This window comes from Mauremys mutica, chromosome 6, assembly GCF_020497125.1.
Source record: "Mauremys mutica isolate MM-2020 ecotype Southern chromosome 6, ASM2049712v1, whole genome shotgun sequence".
Classification (NCBI taxonomy): domain Eukaryota; kingdom Metazoa; phylum Chordata; order Testudines; family Geoemydidae; genus Mauremys; species Mauremys mutica.
Window position 1 is genome coordinate 123,048,983 of NC_059077.1, and position 15,076 is coordinate 123,064,058.

General features: G+C 47.6%; 1 protein-coding gene across 1 annotated transcript in view; it reads left to right on the forward strand.

Annotated features, from left to right (window-relative positions):
* The first annotated feature begins 2,509 nt into the window (after positions 1-2,509).
* Positions 2,510-15,076, forward strand: part of PIGG (phosphatidylinositol glycan anchor biosynthesis class G) — a 134,176-nt gene continuing 121,609 nt past the window's right edge. Inside the window, exons 1-2 of the mRNA XM_045022088.1 lie at positions 2,510-2,706; positions 6,093-6,298. Coding sequence (XP_044878023.1) covers positions 2,547-2,706; positions 6,093-6,298 — 366 coding nt within the window. The 5' untranslated portion in view covers positions 2,510-2,546. The remainder of the gene's footprint in view (positions 2,707-6,092; positions 6,299-15,076) is intronic.

Consider the following 15,076-nt stretch of genomic DNA (forward strand, 5'->3'; position numbering starts at 1 on the left):
CCTATGTCATTGGTACCTACATGTACCACGACCACCGGCTCCTCCCCAGCACTACACATAAATCTATCTAGATGCCTCGAGAGATCCGCAACCTTCGCACCAGGCAGGCAAGTCACCATACGGTTCTCCCGGTCATCACAGACCCAGCTATCTACATTTCTAATAATCGAATCTCCCATTACTAACACCTGCCTTTTCCTAGAAACTCGAGTTCCCTCCCCCGGAGAGGCAACCTCAGTGCGAGAGGTAACCCCAGCACCATCTGGAAGGAGGGTCCCAACTATGGGAAGGTTTCCCTCTGCTCCCATTGACTGCTCTACTTCCCTGAGCCCTTCTTCCTCCTCAACAGCACAGGAGCTGTCTAAGCGGAGGTGGGACAATTCTACAGTGTCCCGGAAACCCTCATCAACATACCTCTCTGCCTCTCTCAGCTCCTCCAGTTCCGCCACCCTGGCCTCTAAAGTCCGTACATGGTCTCTGAGGGCCAGGAGCTCCTTGCACCGACTGCACACATACGCCACCCACCCACAGGGCAGGTAATCATACATGCGACAGTCAGTGCAATAAACTGGATAGCCCCCACTCTGCTGCTGGGCTTCTGCCTGCATTGTCTCCTAGTTAGTGAAAGGGTGGTTTACGGAAATAGTTTTAGAATGTCGTTTGGTATATAGGTTTTAGGGTTTTAGGGGGGGCTACAGGGAAGGGGTTAGGGCCGGCAATGGACTCCCACTCCCTTCCCACTCTCCCTCCAAACTCCCTTGCGAAACTCCCTGTTCGCAAAGCTCCCTGGTCGCTTGTGCGCGGCTTTATAAAGCCCTGGCCTGAGTGAATGCCCCGCCCACTGATTAAGGCTCAGCCAATTACCAGAGGCTTCGAGCTTTCAAACCTGCCTCCAACTGCCAGCCAGAGCACACGGTCCCTCAAACAACCAAACAAACAAAACAGACTGACAAACACAAGCTCAGCACACAGCAAGTAACCCCCAAACACAAACAAACACACACTACAGACAGTCACTTACCCCACAGATGCTGTATTAGCTCCTCCTTCACCTGGAGAACTCCCTTGCGAAACTCCCTGTTAGCAGCCCCTGTTCGCAAAGCTCCCTGGTCGCTTGTGAGAGAGAGCTCTTCACCGTCTTCCTTGTGTTCCTCCTCCCATGACTTTTGCTACTTATCCTCGGGGGTTTGGAAGGTAGAGAGGGGGCAACAGGGTCCATAACGCTTGGTGGCAGTGTAATTGTTCAAAATCCCATCCATCTCCTCAAAAAATGGAGAGTTTACACTTTCATTTCCACAGCATTCCTTGGTTTTAACATAAGTCCTCCTGAGTTCTTTGCTCTTTATCCAGCACTGGACAGTATCTCGGTTGTGACCCCTGGCAGACATCTCCTTAACAATGGTCACAAAAAAGATCTTTATTCTGTAGAGCTGTCCACAAGATCTTGCTGCACCCACACTTCTCCTCAGGTGGCAACGAGATCCAGGATCTCAGCATGACTCCGAGCAGCTGCTTGATGCCTGTTGTAGGACTTCTGGAGTAATCTCACACCAATGGAGATATAGCTAAATCCAGGAGCAAATGGGCAAATTCTGGCCTTGTGTCTGTTTTTAAATGAGAGGGGGACTATCTGGTCAACTTGCGGCCAGAGCAGCAGAACTCATGCAGATTCACAGCCAAGTCATTAACAGGGAGCAGCTGAAGGACTGCCAGAGCAATGCATGGCAGCATTGTGTGCACATGAACAATACACAAAACTAGTTCAATTCGCATTGAGCAAAAGTGTGGTGGGCTGACTGCTGGGTATTTCTCCTAGCCTCGTCTTTCCCAACCCCGTTCCCGCAGGCCAGGTAGCGTCCAGGGAACTGGGTGCTGCTTGGTGCCTTTCAGTCTGGAGAGCAGCTGAGTTCACTTGACCAGACTCAGCTTTGCCCAGATTTCTCGGCCCTTCCTCCTTTTGTCCACCCTCCCCTGCCCCTTGCTGCTGCATGCCCAGCACAACCCTCCCCCTCGCTTGCCACTGTTCACTAACACATGCTGGGCAAGTGGCAGGACCTACTGAGGTGCCAGGCCCCGGAAGGCACGTGCGTGCAGCTGCCTGGCCCTAGCCCCAGGCTGTGCCCGCCTTAGCCTAGTCACACCCATGGCCAGTGCCTTTGGCCATGCAGCCGCTCACTGCCCCGGCGTGAGGCAAATGTGAGCTGCTGCTGTGGGGCCGCAAGGACCAGGAGGCAGCACCAGTGACTCCCCCCAGTCCCTACAAGGCGGCTGGGCAAGAGTGGGAGTAGGCAACGCGGATTGATCCCTGCGCCGCTCCATAGAGCAGGGGGCTGTGGAAGGGGCTGCTGGGAGCTGTAGTTTTCTGAGTGGCCCTTCCGGGCTCGGGCCGGTGTGGCGCGGAGCTTCGGTTGGTTTGGCAGGCGGAGGCTGCCGGTTGGTTAGGCACGAGCCAATCGCCGCGCTGGCTGGGCCGCCCCGCCCCGCCCCCTGCACCTGAGCCGGACGGGCTGGGAGCGCTGCTGCCCGGGGCCGCCCTAGCGCCGAGGATGCGGCTGCGCTCGGGGGTCTTCGCCGCCGGCTGCCTCCTGGTGCAGGCGCTCGGGGTGGGGCTGTTCCTCCGGGGCTTCTTCCCGGTGCCCGTGAGATCCCTGCCCCGGAGAGAGGCCCGCGGGGTCCCGCCCGCTGAGCCGCCCCCGCCCGGCCCAGGTAACCCGCCCCGGCCCGGGTAACCAGCCCCCCATCCCCCGGGTAACCTGCCCCCATCCCCCGCCCGGCCCGGGTAACCCGCCCCCACCCCCTTCGCCTTCCTCGGCCCGGGTAACCAGCCCCCCATCCCCCGCCTTCCCCCGGGTAACCCGCCCCCCATCCCCCGCCCGGCCCGGGTAACCCGCCCCCAGCCCTCACCCCCTTCGCCTTCCTCGGCCCAGGTAACCAGCGCCGCCTTCCCCGGCCCGGGTAACCAGCCCCCCATCCCCCGCCTTCCCCCGGGTAACCTGCCCCCAGCCCCTGCCTTTCCCCGGGTAACCTGCCCCGGCCCGGGTAACCAGCCCCCCATTCCCTGCCCCCTTCGCCTTCCTCGGCCCAGGTAACCAGCCCCCTATCCTCCGCCTTTCCCCGGGTAACCTGCCCCAGCCCGGGTAACCAGCCCCCCATTCCCTGCCCCCTTCGCCTTCCTCGGCCCAGGTAACCCGCTCCGACCCGGCCCGGCTAACCAGCCCCCCATCTCCTGCCTTCCCCCGGGTAACCTGCCCCCATCCCCCGCCCGGCCCGGGTAACCCGACCCCAGCCCCCACCCCCTTCGCCTTCCTCGGCCCGGGTAACCAGCCCCCGCCTTGCTCGGCCCGGGTAACCAGCCCCCCATCCCCTGCCTTTCCCCGGGTAACCTGCCCCGGCCCGGGTAACCAGCCCCCGCCTTTCCCGGCTTGGCTTGGCCCGGGTAACCAGCCCTCCATTCCCTGCCCCCTTCGCCTTCCTCGGCCCAGGTAACCAGCCCCCTATCCCCCGCCTTTCCCCGGGTAACCTGCCCCAGCCCGGGTAACCAGCCCCCTATCCCCCGCCTTTCCCCGGCGGGTAACCAGCCCCCCATTCCCTGCCCCCTTCGCCTTCCTCGGCCCAGGTAACCAGCCCCCCCATCCCCCGCCTTCCCCGGCCCGGGTAACCAGCCCCCATCCCCCGCCTTCCCTGGCCCGGGTAACCAGCCCCCCATCCCCCGCTGCCCTCGCCTTCCCTGACCCAGGTAACCAGCCCTCACTATCCTCTATTTCCCCACCAGGCCCAGGTAACCAGCCCCTGCCAGCCTCTTCTTGCCTGGCCCGGGTAACCGCCTCCTTCCCCCACCTAGCCCGGGTAACCTGCCCCCGGTGTCCTCTCCTTCCCCGCCTGAGCAATCTGCCCGGCCCAGGTAACCAGCCCCCATCCCTGGCCCGTCCCAGGTAACCAGCCCCCACCATCCTCTCTTTCCCCTGCCTGGATCAGGTAATTGGCCTGCCCATCCCCCACCTGGCCCGGGTATCCGGCCCACCCCTTCCCCTGGCTGGCCTAGGTAACCAGGACCTCCCGCCCCCTCCCATCTTCTGCTGGGCCTGGGCAACCCTCGCTCCCTCCGTCTGCTGCCTGGCCCAGGTAATCACCCCACCTAGGTATAATCATCTCGTCTGTTACCGTCCTCCCTGTTCACTCCTTCCACTGCCCTGGCTAGGTAAGCAGCCTGTCCCCCTTCCTCCTTTCCCTGGTCTGGTCCGGTCCAGGTGAGGGGTTCCCCTCAACCCTTCTTTTTCCTCCTGGCCTTGCCTAGGGAGTCAGCTCCTCTTCCACTTCCCCTACCTCTGCTTGGCCCAGGTATCCAGCCCCTCTCCTGCTTCCAATCCTCTGCTCGGCCTAGGTAACCATGTCCCCATCCCCTGCCTTGCTGGGCCCTTGCTCACTTTTCCTTCTTAACAAAGCTTGTCAGATCTAATTATTGAAAATCCTTAGGTGCTTCATTAGCACGTGCAGAGTCTGCCCTCGCTCCTTGCACGATTTTTGTACATGAATCACACTCACCTATGTTCATTTGAGACATTAATTCCCTTCCATCACAGGCCACCTATGTTTGCCATAGTCCCCGTGCCTTTTATTATAACAGCTCCATTCATACTAATTAACAGCTTGAGAGCAAGTCCATTATTAATCCCTTTTACAGGTGGTTAGAATTTGGCTTTAAAAGTTTGCTTTGGGCTGGAAGCTGGAAAACAAGATCCAGGAGCCCAAGAGTTGGGGGTCTTTTTGGTTTATTTGGTTTTATGATTCATGAGAGAGAATAAACCCAGCAGGAAGTGAGGCATTGGCAGAAGAAAGAAAATAAAGTTTAATTTGACTGGTTCTTTGTCTCCCTGTCAGCTGGACAAGCCGCAGCAGTGGTAGCCTGGGCCAGGGCTGAGCATGGAGCAAGCTGGGCTAATGTCTGCTCTGGGCCAGCCATCAGTGAGACACCCCCTGCCCCACACACACACCTTAGCCCACCAACCCCCCTCTTCCCCAGGGGATAGGACTGGCCCGCCTCCTCCCTGTGCCTCTCTGGAATGGGACTGGACCACTAGCTCCCCACAAGGAGGTGGAAGTGGGGCTGTTGCCACAGCTTTTTCTTTCTGTGAATCTTGACTGCTTTTGTTACATTGCCCCTGTCTGTGAAGCGTAACACCGTATGAATAGTACTTGTTTCAGTTGAATCCGTATCTATTTTGTTCTTTACATAACAATATATAAAATCACAGGCACAATAGGATTCCAGATAACCATATTTTCTAAATATACACAACATACAACTATATTAAAAACTACAAGCTGGCTTCTAAAACATAAAATGCAGTGGCAATCATTAGAAGGCTCACAAGCCGTTTTACCCAATTTCTACTTACTACATCTAGCACTTCCCCTCAGTGATGGGCACCACTGCAGGTCAGTGTATTATGGGGGAGGGATAGCTCAATGGTTTGAGCATTGGCCTGCTAAACCCAGGGTTGTGAGTTCAGTCCTTGAGGGGACTATTTAGGGATCTGGGGCAAAAATCTGTCTGGGGATTGGTTCTGCTTTGAGCAGGGGGTTGGACTAGATGACCTCCTGAGGTCCTGTCCAACCCTAATATTCTATGATAAAGACCGTGTGGACTGAACCTTTTGATTTCATGAAGCCAAGGTGGATATGACAGGTTTCAGAGTAGCAGCCGTGTTAGTCTGTATCTGCAAAAAGTACAGGAGTACTTGTGGCACTTGTGCTTATGCTTATGCTCAAATAAATTTGTTAATCTCTAAGGTGCCACAAGTACTCCTGTTCTTAAGGTGGATATGGATAGCCATAAATTCCAGCTGCAGGTGAACTAAAAACAGTACAGTCCTGTCTTGTTTACAGTGAAAACCAGAATATGCACAGTCAAATACTGGTACTAGACTGGAATTTCAAATCTTGAAAAGGTGGGCTGACTTTCTAACTTCTAAATTGCTGTCACTGGCAATTACAACTATCGCAGGAGTCTTATGTGAAGTGCTGATCATTTTTGTTGTGGACCCTTAACTTGCATTGATGCTCTGCACATTTTATGTATACATTTATTTTAGGAGTGACTTCTAATTGGACCAAGATTCCATCACCTCTTTTCAAAAAAGCGGTCATCGTGTTGATAGATGCTTTGAGAGATGATTTTGTGTTTGGATCAAAGGGTAAACAGTTCATGCCCTACACTACACAACTTGTTGAAAAAGGAACATGCCACAGTTTCATTGCTGAAGCGAAGCCACCCACTGTCACCATGCCTCGAATTAAGGTAAGCAGTCCCATTTTGGTTATCTTAATGTGTTGTAATTTCTTAGTCGTTGCTCCCAAGTATCATTGTGTCCTACCCAGCCAGGGGTGCAAGTTAGCATGACACCTTGTTCTCCTTGCCCTGGTGTTACACGAATTGAGAATGGAAAGGAAGTTATCTTCCCATTACTTACAGCAATACTTGAACGACTGTAATTGCAGCCTTTATTGGCTGAAGAGGAGGGTTGGTGCTCCGGAGGATTCTCCTTTCTATTTTCTATTTTTGCAATATCTCTACATTCTCAATCTCACTCCTTTAATAAGCTTAAGAGCACTCTTGCTGCAGTATCGCTATCTGAACTATTTTTTGGCCTAATGGTGACAGAGAAAAATGGCCACCAGTAGGTTCTAATTTAGCTCCCACAAGTTTCCTTGCAAGTTGGAGAGGGGAAGCCACAAAGAAAGGCAGAGGGCAGTTACGAAGCTGAAGAGACTTGATGGGAGGGGAAATGACAATGGTTACCACTTCTTAAACTAGTGAATATTTACATATTAGCTCCACAATTGACAATGTAAGAGCTGCTAAGGTGGTATTACAAGTAGCTTTACTTAGGCAATTTTTACTGTCGTTATGGAGAGGCAGTAGCCTCTCTAGTTTTTTGCCAATAGCTTCCATTTTAAAAGCCTATTCTAGTCCCTCCTTGTAACTTTGGGTGGAAAACTGATTTGATTTAATCCAGATTTATTCTGGAATGTTTTTGCAGAGTTTTTGAAGAAAATTGATCCAACTGAGTGTCAGGTCACTACAATTAAATTGTGGATGTTTCTCTAATACTTAACTCTCAGTGCATGTCAGCCATAGATCTCCATTTTTTATGCAGTAAGGTGCCACTCCCCTCATTTTACAGAGGGAAACTGAGGCACAGAGGTGAAATTACTTATTGTAGGTCAGCTCACAGGCTAATGGCCAAACAAGGAATAGAATGCAGGTTGCCACAATCTTGGTCTAGTGGTTTTCATTGCCTCTTGTTTCCTTAGTATAAAACTTGCTTTTCATTACCACTTCAAACTCTTCATATGTTATTAAATATCTTTGAAAATGTGCAACAGTTGCATTTAAAGAAAATAGCTCGTAAAGTAAAGTTGAAATTTATTGTTGAGTGTTGGGGTCAGTCCTGCTCCCGCTGATTTTAATGCGAGATCTTCTGTCATTGATTTCAGTGGGTGAAGGATAGGGCACTGCTTGAGTATATTACTCTCATACTCTTTCTAAGGTACTAAGAAAGGGGTTTCTCTCTAACTGATCATTAGTAGAGCTTTTTCTGTAGCTCTAGGAAGGGCCTATAGCTTTGGAGCTGTACAACCAGAATTTTAGGCCCAAGGGTGCAGGTTGATCGATTACTATGAAGAGTGTAGCCGCCTTGACATCTGTTCATTCAGATGCTGATCTAGGTATGGTTACATTCTTGTGATGGCATGGGTTGTCTTTGGAAACTGAGATATAGTTTGTTTGTTTTTGGCATGCTGTTTGCAGCAGGGTCTGTGGTACCTTATCTTTTCTTGAAATCATTACTCATAGATATTAAAGCTGGGGAGAAGCCGGTTAGATCTCTCGCGTACTCCCCAGGTATCTACTTCTGGAGATGGGAACAGTAGCCTATCACCGCTGTCTGGGTCCTGTTGGAAAGAATAACTGAAGCCATTTTAACACACTAAATAGTTGACTTCCAGCATACTCAATAAATGAGTGAGCAGCACCTTTCTATTGACTGTCTGAGGCTGTGGAGGGAGTTAGTATGAGCATTGATAAATGACCAGTACACATTGCAAAGAGGAGACAATCATTGGTAGTGCTAGGATCATCTGCGCTGTGTCCTAGTCTAAAGCCAGATTCTTCAGCATCCAGGATGCCTGAAGATGTCTTGTTTTTTCTGGAGCTTCAGTGTTTCTAGCTAGGAAAGGGAGGCTGAATGTGAGCAATAGTTGGAGAGGTTTGCTCCTCTGAAAGAGGTATTTGTTATTTTTCCCAGCACAGGACACAGTTTTTCCTTGCTGGCTTTCACCAGAGAGGGTGTGATGGGAGACACTAGCTCTGTTCAGCAGGAGTGATGACTTGAATATTTTTCAGATTCTGGGGTTTAATTGTATGTGACAGGCCTAAACTCCGTGAGAAGTAGCAGAGAGATTAATACTAAATGGTCTAGTTTAGGAAGGTCAGCCTTCGTGAGTTTCTTTCAAATGTAGTTGATCTTTTCTGTAGAATAGGTTTGAGAGCTCTCCACAGTTGTCAGCGCTTGGGTCCAGCGGTGGGTTAGTTCACTAGACAAAATTGTTTTGCCATCCATGATTTTATGGTTTTGATGGACTAGAAATAATGTTCTTTACTGTGGCAGCATAGTCTTGCAAAAAGTCTGTGTTCATTATGGGTGCATTCTGATTGGATTGTACTTGTTTACTTGTATACTTCAGTTGATTTAATCTGGTGGTGAGCCACACCATGGTGATCATTGGAACTGATTTGGGGTTAAGACACTGACAGATTTTGAGGCATGGTGATTGTATTGCTCTACCAGCTTGTTGCCAGCTTGTCTTATAGTGGGGTGATATACTTTCCTATGATCTAAAAATAGCTAAGATAGTTGATTCCATCATATGGTGGGGATAGAGAAACCTCTGATCTTTACCTGGCTGAGAGGGTTTGTTGGACCAGGAGAGTAGAGTGCTGGGTCCCCAATGTTCACTCTGATGATCAGATCCAGTGTGACTCGTCAGGTAGTCTGAGTGAAGACCCTGATAATCTTGGAGACAGAAGATTGTGTGCTAGGGAGTTAGAATCACAGAATGTCAGGGACTTCAGGAGGTCATCTAGTCCAACCCCCTGCTCAAAGCAGGACCAATTCCCAGACAGATTTTTGCCCCAGATCCTTAAATGGCCCACTCAAGGATTGAATTTACAACCCTGGGTTTAGCAAGCCAATGCTGAAACCACTGAGCTGTCCCTCCCCCCAAAACCACAGTTGTGGTTTCGGTTTAAATGTAAGTTACAGTGAGCCTTTGAAACCACAGCCCTATTGTAGGCATGAAGTCTATTACAACTAAATATTAGTTCTACAATGTCTCTGTGATGTCCTGCTTGGTGTACTCAGAACCATAAGCCACTGCATTACCCCCAGTCAGCCTCAGCAGGAGAGACCTTTTGCTGCTGCTTTGACATGCCACTTCATCTACCTTGTCAGTCCAAATCTTTCCTTGCAGGTAACAATCAACAAACTCCAATTCACAAGTTCCCCAGAAACATCTCTCTGCAGCGTCCAGTCCCTCTCACCGGCCACTGTTAGAAGTTAAGTTCACTGCCTCCAAAGAGAGAGGGCACACAGCAGCTTACTAGTAATAAAAGTAATAATTGGAGATATACCAATCTCCTAGAACTGGAAGGGACCTCAAAAGGTCATTGAGTCCAGCCCCCTGCCTTCACTAGTAGGACCAATTTTTTTGCCCCAGATCCCTAAGTAGCCTCCTCAAGGATTGAACTCACAACCCTGGGTTTAGCAGGCCAATGCTCAAACCACTGAGCTATCCCTCCCCCTCTAGTTTAGTTGAAGATTCAAAATTCACTTTAATATATGACAGAGATTTTTTTAATAATAAAACCAGAATAAGTTTATTAACAAAGAACAGCGATTTAAGTGATAAGTAAGAATAAAAGAAACAAGTGTGGTTACAAGTAAAACAAAATAAAACACGTTTTCTGGTGACTAAAACATAACTTCAGCAAGTTATTATCTTTTGTTAAAACCGATTTCTGACCTATATTACTTGGTCTGCTTCAGACTCCCGGGATTTGATATGGATAGAGACCTTTTAAATATTTTTAATGAAATAAATACTTCTGGGAATTGTGTGATTATGGAAGATGTTAATTTCTCAGCTATAGATTGGAGGACAAGTGCTACTTATAATGGGAGGGCACAGATATTCCTGGATGTGATAGCTGTCAGATTCTTCACCAAATAGTCACCAAATCAAGAAGAGGTAATTTTGTTTTGGTAAGTAACAAGGACCTCACAGAAGAACTGGTTGTAGAGGACAACCTTGATTGGAGTGATCATGAATTAGTTTAGTTTCAGCTAAATGGAAGGATAAACAAAATAGTTCAGTAACTGGGGTCCTTGATTTCAAAAGGGCAATTTAAAAAAATTAAGGGAATTACTTGGGGAAGTGGACTGAACTGAAGAACTTGAAGATCTGAATGTGGAGCAGGCTTTGAGTTACTTTAAGTCAAAGCTGCAGAAACTATCTGGAGCCTACATCCCAAGCTAGGGGGAAAAAATTGTAGGGAAGAGTTGCAGATCAAAGTGGATGAACAAGCATGTCAGACAAGTTACTAAGAAAAAGCAAAAAGCTTACAAGGATTTGAAGGGATGGTTCAGCATGGAATGCTCCCTCCTGGAGGTCAGAAAGTCCTCTTGTATGATCTTGAGAAATGGGATGAAATGTAATAGTGCAAAGTCATGCATTTAGGGACCAAAAAGAATTTTTGCTATAAGCTGGGGAGATATCAGTTGGAAGCAACAGAGGAGAAAAACCTGGGTATATTGGTCGATCGCAGGATAACTCTGAGCTGCCAATGTGATGCGGCTGTGAAAAAGGCTCATGTAATCCTCGAATGCATCAGGTGAGGTATTTCCAGTAGACATAAGGAAGTGTTATTACCAATATACAAGGCGCTGGAGAGACCTCATGTGGAATTATGGGTGCAGTTCTGGTCTCCCATGTTTAAGAAAGATGAATTCAAACTGGAACAGGTGCAGAGAGGGGCTACTAGGATGATCAGAGGAATGGAGAACCTACATTATTGCAGGAGACTTAAGGAGCTTGGCTTGTTTAGCCTAACAAAATGAAGGCTGAGGGGGAGATATGGTTGGTGTCAATTAAATAAAGAGGGATAAATACCAGGGAAGGAGAGCAATTATTTAAGTTAAGGGCCAATGTTGGCACTGGTACAAATAGCTATTAACTGGCCATCAACAAGTTTAGGCTTTAAATTAGATGAAGGTTTCTAGCCAGCAGAGGAGTGAAGTTCTGGAACAGTCTTCCAAGGGGTAGTGGCAAAAAAATCTAACTTGTTTCAAGACTGAGCTTGATAAGTTTATGGAGGAGATGGGTATGATCAAGTGCCTACGGCCCATCCGTGATGACTGTTAGAAAATATCTCCAATCCTTGGAGATAGGACACTGGATCGGGGGGGGCTCAGACTTGCATCTGAAAATTCTTTCCCAGGTGTCTGGCCCAGATGCTCAGTGTCGTCAGAGTCTCCCCCAGGTCAGATTGGCAGAAACTCTGGGTTTTTTTGCCTTCCTCTGCAACTTGGGACATGGGTCACTTGCTGATTTGAACTAGAATAAATAGTGGATTCTCTGTAACTTGAAGTCTTTAAACCAAGATTTTAAGACTTCAGTAACTCAGCAGGAGCTTAAGGGTCAATTACAGGAGTGGGTGGGTGAGGTTCTGGGGCCTGTGATGTGCAAGATGTCAGACTAGATGATCACGATGGACCCTTCTCACTTTAAAGTCTGGGTCAGTTTCTTGCTATTCTTTCCTTCCAGGCCAAGAGGATCCAGCTTTCATAGGCTCACAGGGCACTGAACCCTGAGTCCCTTCAATGATGGATAACTAAAACATCTCTGTTCCCACTTATATTAGTTAATTGTCTCTGTTTAAAGAGCCATGAAGATTTCCTGGGGTGCAGATTCCGTCCCATGGTGTGATTAAGTGGTCTTCTCCCTTGCTTGTTTAGCTTGATGGCTTTGTTTACCTTTATATATAAATGTGAATGCATTGTCCTCTGCCTGTGATTACACTGATTAGATAAATGCACATTCCTTGGTCTAGGGCAGGCTGGGCTTATGTGCTTCCTGCCAAACATATATTAGGAACCTATTTCCAGCGCAAGTCTCAAACTCTTTCTATACTCTTTGTACCTACACCACATAGTGATTTTTGGAACCAGTATGTTACCAGGTTGCATATGATCCTTCACGTGACACCTTTTAAATACAGATTACGACAACCGTGTGTTGGGGCAATGTATGTCAGGCCTGATGTGAGTTATAGTATGATGTGCCATCTGCCAGTTGGTATCGAGGGGTTCCCTGGCCCACTGTCATAATCACTGCTATTAAACTCCCGGTACATTAGTCTCAAACAGCAATTGTGAGTACTGAAAAATGTAATCAGTTGTTTAAATATATTGTCCAGACAATATCTGTTAAAAGATGCTGAAATCAAGATGTTGAAATCTTTAAGTCAGAGTTCAAGCATTTCTTTGTATTAGATAAAAATGTGTTTGTGAGTCGTGTAAGCTTTATGTACTTAACTCTTCTATTTTTTTGCTTTTAGTGCTTAGATTATGTAAATAATCTGGTAAGAAACTACTCTATAGTCACTAAGCAACCATAACTGGCTTTTGAAACCAAGATTATTATTATTTTTTAAAATAATATGACTTTAAAATGTCTCTCCAATACTTTGGTTGCATGATTGGAATGTATGCTGTATAGAAGCTTTGTTTCAAAGAACAAAAGTTAAAATTAAACAGAATAAATATTACATGAGGAGGGAACTAACTTCTCAAGTTTCTTTCCCAGCTGAGTTGTTGAAATTCTTGTCCTCAAAATTCCATGGTAATTGTGGAATTAAGGTCTTTATTATTCTCCAGAATCAAATGTCTGTTTAAAAAATGAAAAAGCTTACATCCCTTCTAGTTGCATAGCTAGGTAGTTAGTTCTTGTGCTGTCTATGCAGAATGCGTTACAGGCCTCCATTATGTTCTGTCCTGAACCAAACCTGGTGTATTACAAGGTAGAATGCCTGCTAGGGACAGGTGTCTGATGCTGTCCAACCATCATATTTTAGGCCTTCTGGGGATGCCTGTGTGTCTTTTCCATCCTGCTTTCATTGGATTCAAGTCAAAGATGATTCTCACAGGGAAGATTGGTAGGCATTCAGAGAAAATGACCATACTACCTTAGAGAGCATTGAGCAACCGTTTGAGAGAGCAGGACCTAATTAGTTAGAAGATGGCTCTCTTCATTTGACTTGAATTTGAACCATTTTATGTTTTCAATCCTCAGAGATGCTTCATTTGAGTGGCGTCCAAATGTCTCTTCAATCTAAACAGTGAGGGGCCATGTTTCAGTTCCCTAGGTCGGGACTCAGGCCACCGAAGCATTGTATAGCTTCATCCCCATCTTGTCTCTGCTGATCAAGATGTTTGGTTTGCAAGACGTTCTTGATGAAGCGCCCCATTACTGACAACACCTTTGCAGTGTAAGCTTCAAGTTCTTTTGCTGCCCATGTTATCCAGAACAGAGCCCAGACAGGTGAAATTGCTGACGATCTCTACTGGGTCGTCATCCACTAAATGCTGGAGCCCACAGCCTGTTTGAAGTTGCCAACTAGAATAATTTTGGTTTTGCCACAATTAATTTTCAGGCTGATTTTTGCAGGTGAACTTTCCAGGGGTTTAAGTACTGCAATCAGCTTGTCCATTGATTCAACGACTAGTGCTGTGGGCAAAATCAGTGTCAGTGAGGTTCTTTGTATTTTAGGCTGTTATGAACTGCCCTTCCCCAGAGCAGTTCATTCAAGTTCGAGAGAGACCAGGTGGCTTTAACAATTTGTTGAAAACGACAGTAAGACCTAAATACATGATCATAGGCTACAATTATAGTGAGTATGTAAAATCTCACTTCCTGCTGGGTGGCCTGGTGAGGCATACTGGCTGCAGTCAGATGAATCTGTTTCTCTGTCTAGAGTCTGTCACCACTTCACCACATCCCACAGAAAAGCTTTTAACCCACTTTATGTACTGTAGGCAACACATGCGCCCTAAGACAGGCATGCCCTAATCATGGCTTCCCCTACTGCTGGAAAACCTGAAACACATACCGGTACTAAAAAGATAACGTTAAAAACAAGAAAGGGTAAAGGTCCTCACTGCGGGGAAAAAGGAGTGTCTTAGGGTGTGTCCTGTTTCGGGGCTCTCCAGTTTCCTAACAATGCGTATGCCTGAATGACATTTACTTAGTGTGTGGTTAAGCTCATAGTCTATGATGGCATTGAAGAGTTCTTGGGCAGCAACACATCCTTGTTGAGCATCTGACCTAATTTGCAGGAAGGCGATTCTTTTCCCATTTACAAGAACACAGTCTGAGGAGTTGTCATTTAAGAGATGGAATATTCTACAATACTTGTCAGAGTCCTGTGAGTTTCAAGGTCAGCCAGAGTGATTCCCTGTCAGAGTCAAACTCTGCCTTGATATTCACAAATACAATGTGAATGGGGTGCTTGAATTCTCTTGTTTTCTCAACAAGCTGTCGTGCTGTGAAATCTGTTCCGTCATGGAAGCCAGGAGTAAAGCCAGCTTGTTGTGGTCTTCTCTTGCTCCTTAATATATCAGCAGCTTGGGTCAACAAGCCCAAAGTAAAAACTTTCCCAGCGACAGATAGAAGAGTTAATGCCACAATAGTTAAAAACAATCTTTCCGCAGCAGTAAAATAATGCCTTTTTGCCTTTTGGACAGGACTGACGCTGGTCCCCAGATAACATTGAATGGCACCTGGAGCCACAAAAGAACAGCTGGCCTAGGGCTTTTTAACAGTTCTGCAGGAATTCCACAGATTCCTGCTGCCCTATTTCCATTAACCTTTGTTGTGGATTGTGATGCTGTAGGATTGAAATATGACCATGTTTATCATTGATAATTGCCACCGTTAGACAATTGCAACAAAACTTTTG